The sequence below is a fragment of the Onychomys torridus genome, chromosome 1 (genome assembly GCF_903995425.1).
Source record: "Onychomys torridus chromosome 1, mOncTor1.1, whole genome shotgun sequence".
NCBI classification, from domain to species: domain Eukaryota; kingdom Metazoa; phylum Chordata; class Mammalia; order Rodentia; family Cricetidae; genus Onychomys; species Onychomys torridus.
In genome coordinates this window covers 111,466,720-111,488,314 of record NC_050443.1, presented here as the reverse complement: position 1 = coordinate 111,488,314, position 21,595 = coordinate 111,466,720, and the positions used below count along the sequence as shown (strand labels likewise).

General features: G+C 44.7%; 2 protein-coding genes across 4 annotated transcripts in view; one reads left to right on the top strand and one right to left on the bottom strand.

Annotated features, from left to right (window-relative positions):
- Positions 1–1,686: 1,686 nt before the first annotated feature.
- Mmp21 (matrix metallopeptidase 21) lies at positions 1,687–9,179 on the top strand. Of its 2 annotated transcripts, XM_036204034.1 has the most exons (7): positions 1,687–2,086; positions 3,239–3,752; positions 4,746–4,885; positions 5,150–5,291; positions 6,401–6,658; positions 7,740–7,912; positions 8,121–9,179. In XM_036204034.1, the coding sequence occupies exons 1-7, from the start codon at positions 1,925–1,927 to the stop codon at positions 8,418–8,420; spliced, it is 1,689 nt and encodes a 562-aa protein (XP_036059927.1). In that variant the 5' UTR covers positions 1,687–1,924; the 3' UTR covers positions 8,421–9,179. The 2 variants fall into 2 exon arrangements, with proteins under 2 accessions (XP_036059927.1, XP_036059932.1); XM_036204039.1 differs by lacking the exon at positions 7,740–7,912.
- A 1,254-nt stretch (positions 9,180–10,433) lies between these two features.
- Positions 10,434–21,595, bottom strand: part of Edrf1 (erythroid differentiation regulatory factor 1) — a 34,682-nt gene continuing 23,520 nt past the window's right edge. For both annotated transcript variants that reach the window (XM_036196610.1, XM_036196617.1), the window contains 6 exons: positions 21,125–21,283; positions 20,670–20,819; positions 19,498–19,651; positions 16,592–16,707; positions 14,825–14,976; positions 10,434–11,163 (listed from right to left, as the gene is read on the bottom strand). In XM_036196610.1, coding sequence (XP_036052503.1) covers positions 10,989–11,163; positions 14,825–14,976; positions 16,592–16,707; positions 19,498–19,651; positions 20,670–20,819; positions 21,125–21,283 — 906 coding nt within the window. In that variant the 3' untranslated portion in view covers positions 10,434–10,988. The remainder of the gene's footprint in view (positions 11,164–14,824; positions 14,977–16,591; positions 16,708–19,497; positions 19,652–20,669; positions 20,820–21,124; positions 21,284–21,595) is intronic.

Sequence of the window (21,595 nt, the reverse complement as noted above, 5' to 3'; positions counted from 1 at the left end):
TTGATTTTTTCAAGACAGGGTTTCTCCGTATAGTTTTGATGCCTGACTTGGATCTTACTCTATAGACCAGGCTGGCCATGAACTCACAGAGATCCGCCTGCCTCTGCCTTCCCAGTGCTGGGCTTAAAAGCATGTGCCACCACTACCCGGCTAATACAGTTTATGTTTTATGTACATTGGTATTTTGCCTGCATGCATGTCTGTGAGAAGCTGTCAGATCCCCTGGAACTGGAGCTACAGGCAGCTGTGAGCTGTCTCCTAGGTGCTGGGAATTGAACCCAGATCTTCTGGAAGAGTAGACAGTGCTCTTAACCACTGAGCCATCTCTCCAGCCTCTATACCATTTCCTTTCTTCCAGTGTTTCCAAGGCTGGAGGCTGTTGACAGGTCACCTAGTGACCACAGATGCACACGGTGCAGGAATCACCTGTGAACCTTCTGACAGTGGTCGCCTTAGAGCAGAATGTAGTGAAAGGGCAGGTACGTCCTCTCCAGAAGAAAGCAGGCTAGGGGACAGCAGCATCTTCAAAAGTCACCATTTCAGGGCTCTAGAACAGGCTCAACACTTGGCAATGAGAAGCATTCACTGTCGGATGCTGGACTCACCATGGCAGGTGCAGAGTGGGGAGGAAGGAGAGAAAGCAGCCGAGGCAGAGTTTAAAAAGAAGTGGAAGAGATGGGTGGAAAGGGGTTCCACTGCTCCTAGGGAAGCTGGAGGAGAGACAGACACACTGACAGGCAGCAGAACAGGAGGGTCCTCACCATCTGGCGGGGAGGGTATTTACTGAATGTTGTCTCCAAATTATAAATGCCTCATGAATGGTCTTCAGTCCCTGGTGCCAAATGGCCCTGGTCACAGCAAGGCCTCAAGAGGGGCAAGGCAGGGCTTGGGTGCAGATGGGGACATGAGAGTCCAGGCTCAGCTCTAGACTCCAGGGCCTAAAGGGCTGCCTCTTATTCCCTCAGGCTGTATGTAGTATGTTGTAGGCCTCAGTGGATTCTAGTTTATCCTCACATTGACTCACTGACCACAGACTGGGACTCCACAAAACATACCTGTATCCAAGAACACTCAGGAACCCAGGGCTTGTGTGGAGGTGTGACCCAATGCATACACTTCTCCATAGACACACACCTGTGTCTGCAAGGATATTCACCATGGCACTGCCCCACTGCAGGAACTCCATCTCCTTTTCTTGTGCTGGTTTTAAATTTTGCTTTTCTATATGCTGATTAGACACTCTATTTTTTAAGTTACAGAATTTATTTACTATTTATTTGGGCAGCGAGCAGTGAGTATGCTCATGGAGATGAGAGAGCAACTTGCAGGAATTGGTTTTCTCCTACCATGTGGGGCCAGGGATTGAACTTAGGTCATTGGGCTGGCAGCAATTGCCTTCACCTTCTGAGCCATCTTGCCGACCCTAGACATGTATATATATATATACAACCAGCAAGAAGAAAAATGAAAACGAAGTCTAGAAACAAATTAACATGCTCGAAGCCCCAGACCACTTAGCAAAAAGAGACCCCAATAGGAGCAAACTGGGGGGTATGGTTTTAAAGCTGCAGGCCCACTCCTAAAAGGCATGTTGTTAGGGCTTAGGTTGGGCCTTCAGAGCAGCACAGGTGGACGCATTCAGCACGTCTCCCTCAGTTCATTTAGGAGCAAACTCAACCAGGAAAGTCAACACAGGAGAGCAATCCACAGACTGAAGGAAGAGGAGTTCTTACACCCATGAGAAAAGTGGCCCTGGGGTCTTCAAAGGCAGCTCACCCGGGGCCTCAGAAGCAGCTTCCTAGCAGGCACACTTCAGAGCTGGGTGAAGAATGAGTGCTTGCTTATAAAAGGGTCCCGCCATGTCCTGCTCCATAGGAGGGGAGACGGGGACGCAGCAAGGTAGGACCAGAGTCCCAGTGGAGCCATGCTTGCTGCCTCTGTCTTGCGTCTGACACTGCTGCTCTGCTGGCTGGTTGCACCCCAGCCCACCCAGCCTGAAAGGCTTTTCCACAGCCGGGACCGTTCGGACCTGGAGCCATCTCCTCTGAGCCAGGCCAAGCCCATTGCCGACCTCCGTGCTGCTCAGGTAAGAGTAGCAGCATCTGCAGTCACAGGCAGTATACACCACACACACGTACACACACACATACACACACACATACACACACACACATACACACACACACACGTACACACACATACACACACACATACACATACACACACGCACACACATACACACACACACACGCACACACATACACACACACACACGTACGTAGAGGCCAGAGCTTAACACAAGGATGGCTGTGCAGAGATGGAGAGCCTGCCTAACCTGGTGTCGTCTTTGTAAAGCTGGGAATGACACCTGGGGCCTTGCACAAGCCAGGCGCGCCTCTACCACTGAGCTGCACCTAGCTCCATCTGATGGTTAATCCTTGTAGCATCAGTGTCTAGGCGAGATCAGCCCTGTGCAGAGAGCAGCTTTAAATGTCAGAGGACATTCGAATGTGAGCATGTGCTGCTGTCAGGCACTGTGCTGACGGTGTCCCTTGGTTGGCCTCCGCCAGTCTGAGCACACAGAGAGATGAGAGCCACCACAAAGATTCCCTGCACCCTGCTATTGAGTGGCATTCACCGACAAAAGATCCCAGCTCCCTTTCTCTAGAGTCATGGGTTGCAGTAGGAGTGGGTTTGAGCAGACCTCTTGCCCCTCGACAGCCCCTGCAGTCTGGTGGTTACCAGGCACCACAAGCAGACAGATGATCAAGATTTCCCCCTAAACTCCTGGCTCCAGGGCACCCCCATGGTGGAGGGCAGTGAGAAGGGATGATGGGTCAAGCTTGCCTCAGATGCCAAGGGACACCCCTGCTGCCCCTGCCTACCCTGTCCTTGCATGCTAGAAGCCCTCCAGACTCTCAGAATGACTCTTGCCCAGTCCCTGGGAATTAAGGAATTCCAGCTTCCAGGGCGGGCTTCACTCTCAGCCCCTCAGCCCGAAGTGTGCACCCACCTCCAGCCTTGACCTCTTCCCTTTGTCATGACCCCTTCCCTCTAGCTGACCTGCTTCAACTCTGCTCCTCCACAGGGCATGTGGCACCCATGACGTCACTCTGGTAGGCCCTGGATACTGTCCTTCATCCCGGACTCTGCTCTGTATTCTCGTGCTCATCCATAACCGCTACAGCTCAGGAAAAATCCTGGCAACCTATGAATTCAGGGCTTTTCTTTCCCACAGAGATTCCTCTTGAAATATGGCTGGTCAGAGGAGCCTCGCCCAAAGGAGTCAGCAGGGGTCCCTGTGGGCTCCACCTTGGCTCAAGCCGTGCGTAGATTCCAGAAAGCGAACAGATTGCCAGCCAGTGGGGAACTAGACTCACCTACACTGGCAGCTATGAACAGGCCACGCTGCGGCATCCCTGACACAAAGCTGCCACCTCAGGCTGCCCTGCCAACCCCTTTAGGTCTCCGGCCCAGGGCCCGACAAAAGCGCTTCCTTCAAATGCTGCTGCCCGAGCCAGGTGGGCAACATGAAGGCACCTCAGACACTGGGCCCAGCAGGGCCTTCTCCAAGAAGACACTGACCTGGAGGCTGGTGGGGGATGCCTACAGCAGCCAGCTCTCTGTGGAAGAGCAGAGGTATATCTTTAGACTGGCCTTCAGGATGTGGAGTGAGGTGACGCCACTGGACTTCCGGGAGGACCTCACTGGCCCCAGCACCATGGTGGATATAAAGCTGGGTTTTGGGAGAGGTAAGAGGGGTACAGACTCAGGATCCCTTCCTGCCTACTCTGCAGGCCACCTCTGAGTCTTCCACCAAGGCCTCATGACCAGTATCATGTCTAGGGCAACCTGGGCCAATCACAACTTGATTGCCTTGTCCTCCAGAGTGATGTGGTTCCAGCTCCTACCTGCTGGGCTTCTTCAGAGATGACATCCAAGGGAGGGGGTAGCATCTGCTCTCCGTAGATTCTAAGGTCTTCGCTGTTGGGTTTCACTTGCCATCCTAGCCCATCCTAGCCCATCACCCACCCATTCTCCTGAGCTCATGGAACAGCAGTGGGTACAGCCTACTTGCTGGCAGACTGAATGAATACCCTGACTCCCATGGTCCATCTGGTGGTCCAAGGTGTTCCCATCTACCTTGCTGCGCTCTCTCTGGCGCTCTCTCTCTCTCTCTCTCTCTCTCTCTCTCTCTCTCTCTCTCTCTCTCTCTCTCTCTCTCTCAATTTCCTAATTCTAGAGTACACAAGACATGGTTTGTTATAAAAGTATAGAGGTAAGAGACAGTGACCTTGAGGTCTTCCCCATTATAGTGATCCAGCTCGAAATGTCTCCTCCATCAGCTCTGGCATCACACACACACACACACACACACACACACACACACACACACACACCAGTTAGTATCCAGATGTTTCTAGTCTTTTTGTTATTTGTGTAGCCCTGGCTATCCTGGAACTTGCTCTGTAAACTGGGCTGTCCTCAGAAACCAGAACTCCACCTGCCTCTGCCTCCTGAGAGCTGGGATTAAAGGTGTGCACCACTGCACCCAGCTTGTTTCTAGACTTTATAGCCACACTGTTCACAGACACCCAGCAGCTCCGTCTGCTTCCATGGACCTTACACAGAGCCCATTGCTGCACTAGCTCCTGGAGACTGGTATCGTCAAAGTTTGTGCTGCCAGAAAGGGACTTAAGATGGGCACCTTCATTCACTGCTACCCACCCCTCTTCCCACACCAGGCCGGCACTTGGGTTGTCCGAGGGTGTTTGACGGGAGTGGACAGGAGTTTGCACATGCCTGGCGTCTGGGTGAGATCCACTTTGATGATGATGAGCACTTCACCCCTCTCTCCAGTGACACGGGCATCAGCCTTCTCAAAGTAAGAGGCTCCAGCTGCTCTGGTGGGAAGGCAAAGCACCTAGCACAAGTTCAGAAACCCAGCTTTTCCTTGGTGTGTGCATAACCTTCTAGAAAGTTTAGCAAGTCTCTGATGGTGGTTCCCCAGTACTCACCCTGTTTCTCTCCTAAGCAAGCACTACTCTGCACAGGGCATAGGCCAGACCGCTATAATTTAGTGATAGGTCCCAGCATCATCAGAGTCTGAGGTTTGGTTCCACACCTGTGGTTTGTGTTCCCCTCCTAGGTAGCTGTCCATGAAATTGGCCATGTCCTTGGATTGCCTCACACCTACAGGGCGGGATCCATAATGCAACCAAACTACATTCCCCAGGAGCCTGCGTTTGAGTTGGACTGGTCAGACAGGAAAGCAATTCAAAGACTATATGGTAAGATGGATCTAGGGCAGATCCAGCCGAGCCAGCAGGCTCCACTCAACGTTCACTTGGAGGCTGGTCCCCAAAGTGCACAGGTTGTATGGCTGAAGGGATAACCCCAAGCTCCATCTGCAGGCTCTTAAAGTGATCACACTAGACCACAGACAGACAACCACAGGTGAAAATCAACAATCCCTTTGTGCCTTTCCTCTCCACTCCTTACACACAGGTGAGGACAGAGGACATCGTGGCTTTTAGACACACAGAGCTCCCATACCTTGGCATCACGGAGCTGTGTGGATGCAGAGCCACTGTAAGAAGCTGTGATTCTGGACATCAGCTTCACCACAAACTTTCAGTTGTTATGCCAGGCACCTATTGCTGTTTAATACAAATGGTGGGTAGAGAGGTGGCTCAGCAGTTAAGAGTGCCTTCCAACCTTCCAGAGGTTTAATTCTCAGCACCCACAACTATCTGCAATTTCAGCTCCAGGAATGGGCACCCACACACATACATGTAATTAAAAAATTAATTTTTTAAGAAAAAGAACTGGGGGTTGGGGATTTAGCTCAGTGGTAGAGTGCTTGCCTAGCAAGTGCAAGGCCCTGGGTTCGATCCTCAGCTCCACATTAAAAAGAAAAAAAAAAAAAACAAAAACAAAAACAAAAAAGAACTGAAACTGGTTGGTGACAGCACAGATGCCCAAGACAGGGAAAGCATCTCCATTCCTAGGCCCTCACAGATCCCATCCCAGTTCTGCTCTCATGTGCTCCCATTCTTGACATTCAACACCTGTTGCAACCACATGACCTCCCCCCAGTGGAGACATGGCTGCTTGTGTGTCCAGAACCAAATCCAAAGTCTTTCCTCTCCTGAGATCAGATGGACCAACAAGAGGCATGGGCCAGCTACACTAGGGTGGTCACAGAACTGCATCCAGACTGGGTCTGGGAACCCTGTGAGTGGCTTTCTAAAACAGCCTACTCCCTGTGCAGTCTCTATGTGCTTCTTTAGGGCGTCCCAACAGGAAGTGCTAGCCACATAGTCAGCCCCATTCGAGACAACTATGAATGCTGCTGTTTGCAGTGACAAATGGCTGGAATTATTTCTTCTCTTCCCAGGATCATGTGAGGGATCATTTGATACAGTGTTTGACTGGATTCGCAAAGAGAGGAACCAATATGGTGAGGTGAGGGTGAGGTTCAACACCTACTTCTTCCGAAGTAGCTGGTACTGGCTCTATGAAAACCGTAACAACAGGACTCGCTATGGGGACCCTCTCCAAATTCTCACTGGCTGGCGTGGAATCCCCATGCAAAGCATCGATGCCTTCGTCCATGTCTGGTCGTGGGGAAAAGATGAACGATACTTTTTTAAAGGTAACTGCTTCGGGCGTGGCTCTATTTCTCTTCCTCAACTTGCACTCAGGATGTTCCCAGCACTTACCAAGGTTTCATTGTTAAGTGCTGGTGACCACTGGCTTTCCTGTTTGCTTAGGCAAGACTGCAGGCTCAGGGTGGGCTGTATCCTGATCTTAGGAAGGCTCCTACGTCACCAAATGAGTAAATGTGGCTAGATGCCTCCAACATGGAAAAGAATGATATCTCAGAGTTTCTGTTGCTGTGCAGAGACACCATGACCACCACAGCAACTCTTTTTTGTTTGTTTTTCGAGACAGGGTTTCTCTGTAGCTTTGGAGCCTGTCCTGGACTAGCTCTGTAGACCAGGCTGGCCTCAAACTCAGAGATCCACCTGCCTTTGCCTCTGCCTCCCGAGTGCTGGGATTACAGGCATGCACCACCACTGCCCAGCCCATGTCTGTTAACAGCATGACGGAACATGGAGGCATGCAGGCAGATATTGTGCTGGAGAAGGAGCTGAGAGTTCTACATCTACATCTGTGGGCAACAGGAAGTGAACTCTCTACCACACTAAGCATAGTTTGGGCAAAGGAGACCTCAAAGCCCACCTCGATAATGACACACTTCCTCCCACAAGGCCACACCTACACCAACAAAGTCACACCTAATAGTGCCATTCCTTTGGATGCCATTTTCTTTCAAACCACCACAAAAGGTCTGTAGACTAAGACTCAAGATATTCCATGAGGTTTGTGGGCTTTCACTGAGAGGCATCTAGCATTCTAAGACAGCAATGATGGGCAGGACAAACAGTGGGGTCAAACTGAAAAGTCATGAGAGGCCTAAGGAGATAGTTGAGTGAGAAAACTTTTCTTTCTCTGGAATCATGGAAGAGCACCCACAGGGCTGACTTAGGTCCTATTGGAAGCTACCCTTTGGAATGACATGAAGTGGCACGCCAGTTTGTCATGGGATGGTGGGTGAAGTCTCACTTGGGTGGCCGGCGTTCAGGAGTCCTGGGTTGTATCTCTGGCCCATGCCATGTTTCTTGTGGTCTGGTATTAATAAACCACATTGACAGTTTTGGGTTGGCTCTCAGGAAATCAATACTGGAGATATGACAGCGAGAATGACCAGGCACACACAGAAGATGAACAAGGAAGGAGGTATCCCAAATTGATTTCAGAAGGCTTCCCTGGTGTCCCCAGTCCCCTGGACACTGCCTTTTATGAGCGGAGGCAGCAGTTAATTTACTTCTTCAAGGAGTCTCTAGTAAGTATCACTAGATCCAAATTCTTAGTTGAAAGATGTTCTCATTACTTCAGATCTACACAAACAATGGCAGATCACCAGATGGGAAAATACTTAGAACTTAATTCATGTCTACAGAATTCAGTGCAAAGTCAGATTAAATCAAGATGCTGTTGTAAGTTCAGAGTCAACAATCCTCAGAAAAGTGTACATCTGCTTTACTCTGCAGGTATTTGCTTTTGATGTCAACCAAAACCAAGTACTTAATTCTTATCCAAAGAAGATGAGCCACGTGTTTCCAGCAATAATGCCACAAAACCATCCATTCAGAAACATCGACTCAGCTTACTACTCTTATGCACACAGCTCTGTCTTCTTTTTCAAAGGCAACTCATACTGGAAAGTAGTTAGCGACAAGGACAGACAACAGAATGTTCAGCTTCCTCTGAATGGCTTATTTCCCAAAAAATCCATTTCAGAGAAGTGGTTGGATGTTTGTGATGTTCATACCTCTACACTGAACATGTAATGAGATCAGGACAATTCAGACAGTGCTAGGACTTAGAAACAGCTCTAAGAGAAAGTCAGACTTCTTTGCAAAGAAAACCAACCAGATTCTTCGTGGCTAAAGCAAATATGGCTTCCCAGGCTAAAACTGAAAAAGAAAGCATTACTTGAACTTTAAAAATAAATTTAAGGATCAGTTACTTGGGGAAAAAGTATCTTTTAGAAACATCAAATAATTTGCCCTAGGGAATCCCCATCTTTTCAATTTCACATGACCTCTGCCATCCCAATAGCACCACCAGTAGTCACAGCATTGTGTGGTACAGAAATGGCTTGCTTTCACAGCACTTAAACTGAGTACTGGTCTAGGGTAGGACACAGAATTGAAATTAACTATACTACACAACACATCATAATGACGTGTTTAACATTTGACATGAACCAAAGGTCCCAATGTGTCTTAGTCTTGTCTGTCTGGCACAGCAGACAGGCCTGCATCTTTGCACCCTGCAGTGGTCGCCTCCTGCTGCCAAATGCAACTTGTCTGTGCACACAGCTCACCCTTAACTGGCTGTGGCTCTGAATGCATGGCCTTTCTGGCTCACCCTAATTGGCCTGGTGGTCTTCTCTCCCTGCAAAGCTGTAAACAATTGTTTATGTCCTGCAGGCCAGGCCACGCCACAACAGGGCTCTGGAAGCTAGATGGGTAACTAATTTTCCTAATCTAGGACAGGCATTATCCTTTATCTTCTACACAATAGGGATTATGATTTTTTTTGTTTTGGTTTGTTTTTTTCAAGACAGAGTTTCTCTGTGTAGCCCTGGCTTTCCTGTACCTCACTCTAGAGACCAGGCTGGCCTGCTTCTGCCTCCCAAGTGAGAGTACTGAGATCAAAGGTGCGTATCATTGCCCAGCTGGCTTACAACTTCTTAACACACAAAGCCACTGTCACACAGCAATGGTATCTGGACAATGAAATTAACTGAACAAGGTTCAGAAACCTGAGTGGTCAGGCCACAGAGTCTTCTAAAGGAACAGCTAAAACACATGTACTTCAGGAAACTTTAATTTAAACCAACAAAAGTAATTACAACACATTTGAGAAGGATCTTTTATTTTTTCCTGCAGAAATTTTCATGTTATTGCTATGACAAGGGAAAGAGGCAAATTTCTACTTCCTTGGTTGAAAACCATCTTCCTTCTAGCTGAAGGCTTCTCAGTTAAGAGAAGGGCTAGGAGACAAGCAGTCCTAACACCCCAGCTCATTTCTAGGGAAGCAGGGGGAAATCCTGTTGAGTTCATCTGCTCCAGAGGTGCTATGCTCAGTGGAAGCAGCCAGGTCAAGGAAGGGCTGTATGTTACTGTGTTCACACTCACTGCAGGGGCAAACAAACACAGTAGTCCTGAAATGGGACTGCTGAGTTGGTTCAAAAGCTTTACAATTTCACCAAAACTTAAAGGGTTTCAGTGATTAATTTTTGTAAACAGACCAAAATGTGCTCCAAGGACAATGCAAACCAAACAAGAACTAGACAAATGGCTAGAGAATCTACCTTTGTTATAATGGAGGCCAGCTGAAGTGAGAGAAAACCATAGCTGCAGGCGTGCTGGTGTAGGAGAGGTTGCACAGTGACTGGACACCAGAGTGTCACCCAAGCAGAAGAGTCTGCTTGGTTTACATGCTGCACACTTCCTTGAAACTATTAGTCACAGCCCCATATGCAGTCAGCTTTGGTAACAAGAGGATGAATGCATGCAAGTGGGCAAGATCCCCAGAGCAGCATGGCACAAGCAGAATGTTCCAGGAGCATGAATAGGTGGCAGACCTTTACCTTGAACATTATTATCTAAGTTGTACTTTGTCAAGTTTTGCTAATCACAAGCAAATCAAATCACAGCAGTGTGAAGAATGCAAGTGGGAAATACCAAGGTATGTTAAATAAATAGCTTATTTATTCAAAATAGTTCTCTTACCTTATTCACAGTTTCAAGTTTAAAATGAAAAAAAAAAAAAAAAAAAAAAAAGATAGTACCTATTCTTTACCAATGTCACATAAGTCAAAGAAAAGTGAGTCCTTTCAGAGCATGCACTGAATAGAGACCTGCACAATTACCAGTCTTCGAAAAATCCTGCACTCCAGCTTAGAGGGTACACTTTTTGTGCAATTTAGAAGGAAATGCTGATGTGCAGAGTTTCTACTAGCCATTTGAACCCGTAAAGTCACTTGGATAAAAGTTTTCTTAGCCAAAGTAACATTTTATCCCAAATAATCTCATCTTCCATCTGGTGTTTTAACATACTTGAAGACTATCTGCAAGTGTAATCTCATCATAGGAAGTCTGCTATCACTGTGGAACCATGTACTTTTCTAGGAAATACACCGGGAAGCTTTTGGTTCCATTCTGGTTTTTCACCTTCAAAGGAAGAAGCCAAAGCTACCCACGTCCTCTGCCTGCTGTGGGAAACGAGTCTCCACTGTTGACTTGTTTAAATGGCATCTCCTCATATTTAATAATGCTCAGCACCGAGTAGTCAGAACAGCTCTGGGTTGGGAAGGCACTGACAGAGTCCTCAGGTACAACTTTGGGTCAGGGGACAGCACTGCCACTTGACCCGCTGCTCCCAGAGGCAAGCTGTTCCAGCAAACAGATGATGACTTCAATTCTTTCCAGCAGAGTTGAGTTTCTGTTGGCAGTTGCTCTCAAAAGCTGAGAGTAAATCTGCTTGTTGGTTTGGAGGACTGTATCTTCCTCAGTGTTACTGCTGGAGTTAGACAGGTAAAGGGGATAGAGGGAGAGGTCAGAAACAACGTGCACTTTATAGAGCAGCTGCACTTCCCTGTGGCTGCTCAGTGAATCACACACAGACCACCGCCTCAGTGGCAGGGGCACTGAGAGAAGGCAGAGTGAGCGACCACGAAAACATGGTCAAAGAATATATGCCTTTGAGAGAGTAGAGTGGGAGTTGCGGCTGGTGAGGGCATGGAGAGGCTAGGTGGCCATTGCTTCACTCACCAACCCACATCCCAACCAGCAGCTGCACTCTGGCCTCAGATTCCTGATTCAACGTCTTCCCATTTGTACAGCTCATGCTTTTTCTTAACCTCTTGTTACCCACTGAACTAAAATCACTGTTCACAGGCTCCATCATGTCAAATAAATCTTTTTCCTCTTAAGATAATTAGCTGATGTGCCTTATTTACCACTTTACTCAACTAAATACTTAATGTATTTGTCTCAGGACAGTCCATGAAGTTATTAATTTGTCCTCTGTACTACAAGAAAGGGCTCCAGGATTCCCAGAGACTACTTTTTATAGCTTTTCATCTCAAATCCTAAAGCCCCACTCTGCTACAGCAGTGACTACTAAAATAAGTGATAAGGAAAGCTCAATTCTTAACCCAAAGTAGAATAAATTTTCTACAACTTAATAAACAAAATTTACATTTTGTCCAATAGCACCTACATAGTTGTCATATCATGAAGCACACTCAACAAACAGCTTGAAAATGAAAATTTTCAAATCGAAATTTAATCTTAATTTTCTTAGATTTCACTATAATTACTGGGAACCTAAGTTAGGCTTTTCAATTACTAAACTCACTTTCTTAGCCTCAGGCTAAGTGGGAGAAACAGCAGTCAAAATAAGACAAACTAATAACATTCTGTCACAGTCACATTCTGACTTCCTCTACTCTCAAAGGAGATAACTAGGTCTAATTCTTTCAAATTTCAATGAAACTACTAGCTGTTTTCACCTGCACATGAGTGAAACACAACCAAGTCACTGACTTAGTAACCACAGTGCTCTGCTGCAAACCTGCCACAGTATCATGTCTCTTCCTTAGCAAAGTTGAAAAACAAATCAGCTCAAAGGACATGCAGCCTGCACAAAAACTTTAGATTAAAAAATTTTAATCTAAACTAGCTGGGTGTGATGGTTCATGCCTTTAATCCCACCACTCAGGAGGCAGAGGCAGGTAGATCTCTGAGGCCAGCCTGGTCTACAAAGTGAGTTTGGGACAGCCAGGGCTACATAGATAAACTGCCTTGAAAAACCAAATAAATAATTTTTCTTCAATATTAATAACCTGATCAGAAATAAAACTTACTTAGGTCATTCATAGGACTATTGTGATATAAAACATGACAAAAGACTCAAATTACCACCTGTCAGCCAATCACTCAAACCACTGATTTATGAAAAATCATTGAATTAGCTCACATGATCTTATATATACTGCTACTTTGTGGACACAACAGTAAATCTTAAAAACCTACCTGCAATTAGTTTTTAGGCAATAAAAGCCAAGAGCCCCTTCTCCACATGTGTTATTTAACTCTGCTTTCTGGTTCTTCGAAAAGATGGATATATGTGCTAAACTATAGTGAACATACTAACATACCTTGCTACATACTTAAGACTTCCGCCAATAAAAGCTCTCCTTAGGAGAGAGAAAGTTACTCAGAAGTGGTGAGTATAATACTGAGGTATGAGCCAAGCAACTAAGTCTTGGCTCCCCTGTCCTCCCTTCCCAAACAGAATGAGAGCATGGGAGGAGATGCTGTATGGAATGTGGGTGGCAGTACCCAGTGTGTGTGAAGTCAGTCTCTCTGAAGTATGGTGTGAAAGACAGGACAAAGCTAAGGGCACGGCAGATGTAAGGAATCACCTTCCACAGATCTACCTCACCCTAAATGTACCCCAGTCCCTAGTCAGGGAGGGACCTTCTAACACTCTGGGTAGATCCTGAAACTAGGTATCCTGAACCCCATATAGAGTATACCCCCCATGATAAACCAAGCTTATAGTAAACATAATCAAGGATTAGCAATATTACCACAGATATTAGTAATCCCCAGCACTTATCTGTTTTCTTTTCTTTTTCTTCTTGGTTTTTCATGACCAAAAAAGGGTTCTCTGTTCCTGAGTGCTAGGATTAAAGAGGTGTACCACCACTGCCCAACTGTTTTCTTTCTTTACTGAGAACTGTTGGCCCATTTCTCTTAAAGCTGGCATATTCAAATTGTCAGCATCATCACCCTCTCATGATTTGGGGCCATCATGAAGACAGACAGATATTACATGAATACAGGCCACCAGTACTATAAAACACAATGATCATCAAGCAGGCTACTAAATGACTAACAGGTAGACTAATCGTGTGTATGGTGTAGATATGGCGGTCAAAGGAATAGTTTACATCCTAAGACAGCATGTACTTCACCAGGCTATGCAGAATGGTGTACAACATTTATGAGCTGTTTACTTCTGAAATTTTCCATTTAATATTTTGAACTAGAGTTGACTACAGCTAACTAAAACCTCAGAGGTGGAATTTTAGCTATGGGCATCTACTATTGTTAGAACTTGCATCCTGTGGTATACAGAAGGTTGCCCTGGCAAGAAGAAATTCTCAACTGTAGCTTATAAAAATGAAAAAAGTTATAAAAATGAACTCAACTCAACACCTGTCAGGTGAAACCTCTGAGACAAACCAGACTCTGTCGTCCTAACAGATGAGCAGTTTTCAACACTTCTGCGCAAACAACAGAACATGGTAATAAGCAGAGACCAGGAAGCAGGGCAGAGATGATAGTGTGGGGCTATCTTATTGGGGGCTTGAAATGACCACTGTGAATCAGAGAGGCACTTAGAGAAAACTCAGACACTGAACAAGATCAGCTTGCTTAATGTCAGCAAGAAGCAAGAGTGATGGGCTGTGTTGTGTCATAGTTGTGAAACTTCTAGAATGCTGAATGCTGTAAAAGCACATAACATTCACACTGTGTATAAATTAAGATATAAGACAAATATTACCTGTATCCCAGGATAAAATGGTAAGACAGACTTAAACTAGTAATAATGATGTATGTGGGTGCATTTTCTTTTACTTTTATCTATTTTCCATGTTTTGTAATATGGGCTAGACTACACTTGTGTTTTTTATCATGCTCCTGATGTAGTACTTGGTACTCAATTTCAAGTTACTGATGCCAAAAGAAAGGCTCTGGTGAAAGAGCACACAGTACACATCCGCAGAGGAACCTGGGATACCTGCCTGCGCACTCCTCATTCTTCTTCTCTCCTCCTAACATCCCAGCCTCAGAGACTCTAGCAACTAGCCCTCAGGAGCCACATCACAGCCCTGAATTCACATCAGAGACATGCTTATAAGTGTTACTACAAACAATTTAGGGTCTTCATTCCAGGGATACTTGTCTCTCCAATATTGTATTTATCCTGTGCATATGAATATGAATATGAATATACCTAACAAGGAATAGTACTTAAAATTTTGCATTTTCCACACACAACATAAAAAATGCAACCTACCGTTCTTTACATCAATCGAGAGAACTCATGTTCTTTACGTAGGTGAGGTGTTAGCAAAGAAGGTTCAATAAATAAGCATGTAATTTACCTCATTTTCCTTTTAGATGATGACAGCAGTTTGATGGATTGAAGGAGAAGGAACGACAGACGAGACTCAAATATACTAAGGAGTTTGATCACTTCTTCTCGATTAAGATTAGGTGAAGAATCAGTAGCCGGTGTAGCTTCATCATTCTTAGGCTAAAGACAGCACAATGTTACTTCACCTAAGCTGCCCTTCTCCCACATTTCATACGCAATGATGGCAAAGCTGCCCCTGCAATCCAGCAGACTATGTCATCACAAACAGGAAGCAGACCCAAGAGCACTCTAACAAAGACACAGTAAAGTCCCCACACCTAAGAAGTACTTAACAAAAGAAGTGAATCCTGATGGGAATTTCATGACTTCTCAACACTGACTGGTTGCTACATAAGCACCATGGAAACGGATACCACCTAACCAGGATCCACCAGGGCTAGAAAAGTTAGGGGTGGGAGGAGCACAGAGGCACACTCTGCAGAAATGCTGGACATGCTGTGGAGCTTGGGGAGCAAATGCTCCTGGGCAGTTCACTAGGACTGAGAGCACAGGCTTCCCTGCCCTTGGATAGCAAAGGCAAAGACACCTCCAAATGAGAAAAACAACTTTAAGAGGCTTTGTAACTTGCTAACAGGTCCCTTAGTAACTATGGCTCATTAACAATCATTCTTAAAAAACTTTCAAAATATAAAAAATATACACTCATTAAAGTAGGTCAGTAATACTATCATGCAAATGTAACTACTGTGTTTTGGCTGAACTGCCCAAGGCTGTGCTTTGAGGCTCCTGTGCAGTGTGTGGCCGTGAGCTGATGAACTTAAGACATGGGCACAGGAGGAAGTAATTGGAGCACTGGGCCCTCCCCATGTCAATGCTGCCTCTGGAGTTTACATCAGATAACTGGTGTAAACTAAAGTTCCTAGGGAGTAAGTAAGTGGATGGAGGAGCTGTTTGTGTGTTAAATATCCTACAAGGCTGGATGACTGATTAGAACTTCCACAGCTGTGAAGAGCTGGAAGGTAAAACCATCTTGGGCTCTTAGTGCCCTTAAAAGCCATTCACTGCCCACCTCTGTGTCTGGCCTAACATCCATCCTGTGATGAGGTCAATGCTTTTGGAATGTACCAATAGACCCCTAGCTTCTGCCATCATGGCTAAAGATGCCATCAGATAGCATCTGAAACCTATCTATAGCAGAGATGTCTCCACTTTTTTGAAACTCATCTGTATGATAGTCCTACCAATGTATTTATAAAATATGATTTTATTGGTTCTACTACTATATAATTTCAAGAAACTGACCACACTAGATGGTAGGATCTGGGTGACATTCATCTGCGTTCCCAAGCCATATTTGGCCATGTGGCTGCAGAATAAACTATCTCATTCTCTCTCGGTGGTGAGAGCTGTGTTTCTGTATCAACACTGGGCTAGTTCTCCCAAGTGTAAGTTGTTAAAAAGAGGTGACTTCAGATCCTGGCCCAATCTGCATGTGGTCTGTTCCCTTTCCATTTTACCATGCTCAACATAGTTTAAGCACCTTTACCAGGACAATGGGTCAATGAACTTCTTTGTAACAACTTTCCCAGGCTCTGGTATTTTATTATAGCACACAAATAGACTAAGACTATTAACCAATTAGTACTAGTACTTTTATGCAGTAGTGTGTGTGTGTGTGTGTGTGTGTGTGTGTGTGTGTGTGTGTGTGTGTGTGTGTGTGCCATATACCTATTACATACATTTAACATAAAACATAAAAAATTTCTCCAATTACCTGGTCACATTCCTCCACAAGCTCCTTCCGGATAAGTTGGAATGCATGCTCAGTTCTCACCATGATATCAAGCGCTCCAGATAATGTTTTTAACTTTCCAACATTGCTATTCTGACCTAAAATAAACACAAATGATCATTCCTAAGCTACAAACCTATGAAGCCATCCAGTGTTACTGTTACTGACTTTCAGGCACTATAAAGGCAGCTTGCGACAATCCTAACAAACTAAAAGTCAACTTGCTAATTATTCTTTTGAAAAAAATACTAAGTCTAGCCAAAGTAGTATGCTGCATTAATACCTTTAACTTTTGAATATAGTTGTAGTATGTTCCCTTGCCTCAGCGTTTGGCTCTATATGGTGAGCATACCAATCTCTCTTAAGTCGAGGCTAATATCTTAAAGTATTAGGTTACAGGGGACCAACAGACAAGAGCCTGTGGTTCAGAGGTCAACCCATCATTTAGTTGTATGAAATTGGTTGAGTCAATTTAATATTGGCTGTCCTACCGTACAGTGTTACTTTCTTTTCAAAGGTAGATCAGGTGAGTATTACACTTTCTATATCTCTCAACTACTGCAAGGCACCTCTACTTCTGTTCTCTGTTCACATTCAGTGTGTGTGTAGTATAGTGCTGTGAGTAAAGGGTTAACCTCCACAGAAGTGACTGGCCATTCTCTGTGGCTTCCAAGGCCATCTAGAAGTCCTCAGAATTATGTATATGACAAAAGTGTTTCTATCTACCTGAGGTCTTGGTCATATTGGGCAGTCCAATAATATGGTTTCTATGGAGTTTCTGGGATGCAGGATGACAGCTTATCTTCCAGAGAGGATGGAGGGAGTTCAACCACGCACCCAAATCCCAATATGTACTCTGGACTCCACGGTGTGGCAGAGCTTCCTGGGTGGTGGTTACTGGGCACAATTATACATCATTACTGGGATGAGGTGGGGGTCAGCACTACCTGTAACTGCACTGGAAGGACAATGTAGAGCTTTACTTCTGGGGTGTTCCTGAACTCTTCCCTGGTTGATTTGATAGTTCTTTGGGCCCTTTGCAAACTGCCAAACCCTACAGATGGTGTCAGAGCTCTCAAATGTGCAGCTAGCATCAGAAGTGAAAATGGACACAGGAATTCTCCACCTGCTAATGGCCGCCTTTTCTATTACACTATAATCTAAAACTGTTAAAAATGGCCTGCTACCCTGAAAGTCAATGGACAAATAAGATGTCAGTGTAGATGTGGTACCTTTGGGGCAGGAAGCAGACAACAGGGACATAAAGAAGGTATAAGAGCCCCATACACTAGGGTAAACTAAGATGAAGTGTATTTAATGACAGCACTTACTAATGTGCCTTACAAATACCCACAAATCAGGCTAACCACCCTCCTGGTCCCGCCATATACCTCCACTATTTTTCTAAGATATTCATAGTACTAGAATGGTTTAAAACTTTTGTTTTGTTTTTCAAGATAGGGTTTCTCTGTGTAGCTTTGTGCCTTTCCTGGAACTCATTTGGTAGTTCAGGCTGGCCTTGAACTCACAGAGATCCGCCTGCCTCTGCCTCCTGAGTGCTGGGATAACAGGCATGCGTCACCACTGCCCGGCAGTTTAAAACTTTTTATTGCATTTATTTATCGCATGTGTGAGTTGCAGAGGTGGGGGAGGGGGAGATACACGGGTCGGGACACACATATCATAACACATGTTTGGAGGTCAGATGACAACTTGTGGGTCCCAGGGATGGAACTCAGGTCATCAGACTTGGTAGTAAGTTATCTGCTGAGCTCTCTCACTTACCCTAAAATGTTTTCTAAAGACAATTAACTACACCAATCATCTTAGATTCCATCTCCAGTATCTAGTCTTTTATAAAAATACATGAGAATCCTGAAGAATTCAAACATGTCAGAATACTGCAAGATGCAAGTGAAAGGTTACCCAGAGGCTACCCTAGAGTGAACCGATCAGTCCCAGAGCTCATCGCATACATCTGTCATGCATATACACTAGCAAAAAATAAAAATTGAATATAATATTTTTAGAAACAGTAATGAATCCATTTCTTAAAAGGCCCACAGGGAAATGGTTCTCCTATCCTCCAAGAATCCTATGTACAGGCAATAAACCTGCAGTTTCATATGTCCCTTTCAAGGGCTCTATCTCACACAAACTGAGTCACACATATTTAAAGTACACATTGACATCCCTAACCAGACTGTTTTGGTCCAGAACAGTTCAGATCTTGTCTCCCTATTTTAAAGTATGGGTATAGATTTTAGGCTGAGCATCCTTAATTCCAAAATCAGACATCTGGAATGCTCCAAAATCCAAAACTTAAAGTTTAAATTTATAGCATTAAGAAAAAAAATCAAAATAAAATAAGATGAGTTGCTGTACTCAAACAAGTTTCCCTGCCATATAAGAGGTATTTCTCAGAAGCTGCCACTATAGGCAAGAACTCCAGGGAGGGAACCCTGGAAGCATTAAGTGGTCAGAATGTTCATTTATCATTTAATCTCTGCTGTGAAGGTGACACAGTGAAGCCCTCACCTTTCACTATTTTCCATACAGCAGCATCCATTCCCTCCACAGTCACAGTTGCTAAGTATCAGTTCAATGTCTAAAAGTAACGAGTGAGGACTATGGTTCTCATGCTGCTGCTTCTCCACCCAAGATTGTCATACTGTTTCAATCTTAAAAGTCTCTATTCACTTCTCTAAGTTTGAAAAACCACTTCAAAAAGTGTAGGGACTTCTCTCAGTGGCTACTAAGGCTCTAACCATGGGCAAATTAATAGGAGAATGGTCCTGCTTATATCCAAGAGCCACAAACAGCTTGGCCTCCCTCTAACACAATCCGGAAAACAGCCACCACACACACATCTGAGAAGTTAGACTTACTGGTCATCTGAAATTCTGCAAATGCTACCCTTTCTAACTGCACTCTAAGCAGTTCACAGGGAGCATCTTTGAGAAGCTGGAAGAGCTTTGCAGCTTTGCTGTAGTGGAGATCTGCCAGTACTCGGTGCTGCTTCCTAAGGTGCTCATCACCAACCTACAAACAAAAATAATATATATCAAAAAATAAAAATCGAAAGGCTGGGCTTCAGCTTGCATTACTAAATGCTTTCATTTTTTATTTCTTACAATTTTTATAAATTTTGTTTATTAAATTAGAATAACCATTTAGTATCTGCTATGGAAATAAAAAAATAAGGCAGGAGACTAAAAGGAGAACCATAGTAAGTTCTAGGCCAGTCTGAATGGCATAGTGAATTCTTGTCTCAAAAAACTCAGGGGGAAAAAATGAATAAAACTCAGCCAAAGAAACAAGGGGCTCCATACATCAGTGTGGCTGAGTCTCAGAGACAAGATGTTCAGAGACAGGCCGTCATCCATGGGAGAAAGGCAATACAGCTCATTCCATTAAGCTCATAACACAGCAAAAACAACAAGGCTCAGAGCACTCTTCCATTCCCTGACCCCCAGCCCAGGCCCAGTGGGGCTTCTTTCTTGTTTTTTAAACTGTGTCCATGCTCCTGATGCTTTCCAGGTGCTTTCATATGCACACTCCATTGCACAAAGATGGGAGAACTGGGTCTGAAGATTTTCAATTTTTAATTATGTATGTGTGGAAAAGGAGTATATGCACATGAGTAGAGGTTTCTGCAGAGGCCAGAGTCACTGGGTCCTCCTGGATCTGGAGTTACAAGTGGTTATAAGCTGTCTGTGTCTAATAATCAAACTTAGGTTCTCTGAAAGGGCAGCAAGCACTCTTAACTGCTGACTCTCTCTTTCCAGCCCTGAGAACAGTATTTTAAAATGTACACAGAACTATACTATACATAGCCTAACTATGTTTAAACAAATACTAAGTGACAGCCTCAGGAAAACATGATTTTCACACTAAGACCCAATCAAAGATAGTAAAGTACGTAGTTCAGATGCAAAGGGGAAAACACTACATTAGCTGACAGGAAGAGGCGGCATTTAAAATATACACCAAAGCATGCAAAGGGAAGGGGGTACTTTTAAATAGATGAAGCATGGAATTTAATCTGGGATGACCACACCTGGTTTCTCAGACAGCTGTGGTACATGGAAGCCAGCCTGTGATGGATGGTCGCAGCTCGGTACTGACAGAGGGGCTGCCGAGCAGTCGCAGAGTCAACATCGCAGTGTTTCAGGGACTTCATCATAGCTTCGCTTACTTCTTTCTCAATCTGTTCATATATTTCAATGGGGAGGGGGAGATAATCTTGTAAGAACTTTCACATTAAATACTGCTTGCTGCTAGTCGTGGTGTACTCCTTTAATCCCAGCACTTGGGAAACAGAGGCAGGCGGATCTCTGTGAGTTCCAGGCCAGCCTAGTCTACAAAGTGAGCTATTATACAGAGAAACCCTGTCTCAAAAACCAACAAATAAATAAGAAACAAATACTGCTTGCTAAAGAAGACTGGTGTGCAATATTAAATGAAGGAGTAAGTAATGCTGACATCAGTTTAAAATCCAGGAAATCTTATCACCTGCTCCTGAGCTTTTCTGGACAATGGAGCATAATCTTGCTGTAAAGTTGCCATGGTAAAGTATGTAGTGGACAATTCCCAGTTCACAGAATCCCAAACAACCGGATGCATGTCTCTCGTACCCAATGACCTCAGAGCTTTCAAATAATAATCGACAGCCTGTAAAGAGGGAAAGTGAATTCAGGACTCTGTTAAACATGTGCAAAGAACACAATGAAATAAAACATGCTTCAGCCCACTTGGGCATCAATTTAATCTGGGAGAAGTAACAAAAGGATGGTATCACCAAGAAGGGATCAATCAAGTGTTTTAGCAAAGAGCTGTCTTTGAAACAGACAGAATGCCACTACAGGGACTCTTGGCACTGCTTTCTGACTCAGGCTGATGCAGGAGGTTGTAATTTTTTATTTTTTTTCACTCTGAAGGAAAATTACTTTGTATAAGTAGTAAACTACAAAAATTTATTTTACT

Coding starts and splice junctions, on each gene's coding strand:
- Mmp21 (XM_036204034.1), top strand. CDS start 1,925: ATGCTTGCTGCCTCTGTCTTGCGTCTGACACTGCTGCTCTGCTGGCTG. Junction 4,886..5,149: donor CGGGCATCAGCCTTCTCAAA/GTAAGAGGCTCC, acceptor TTCCCCTCCTAG/GTAGCTGTCCATGAAATTGG. Junction 5,292..6,400: donor AGCAATTCAAAGACTATATG/GTAAGATGGATC, acceptor TTCTCTTCCCAG/GATCATGTGAGGGATCATTT.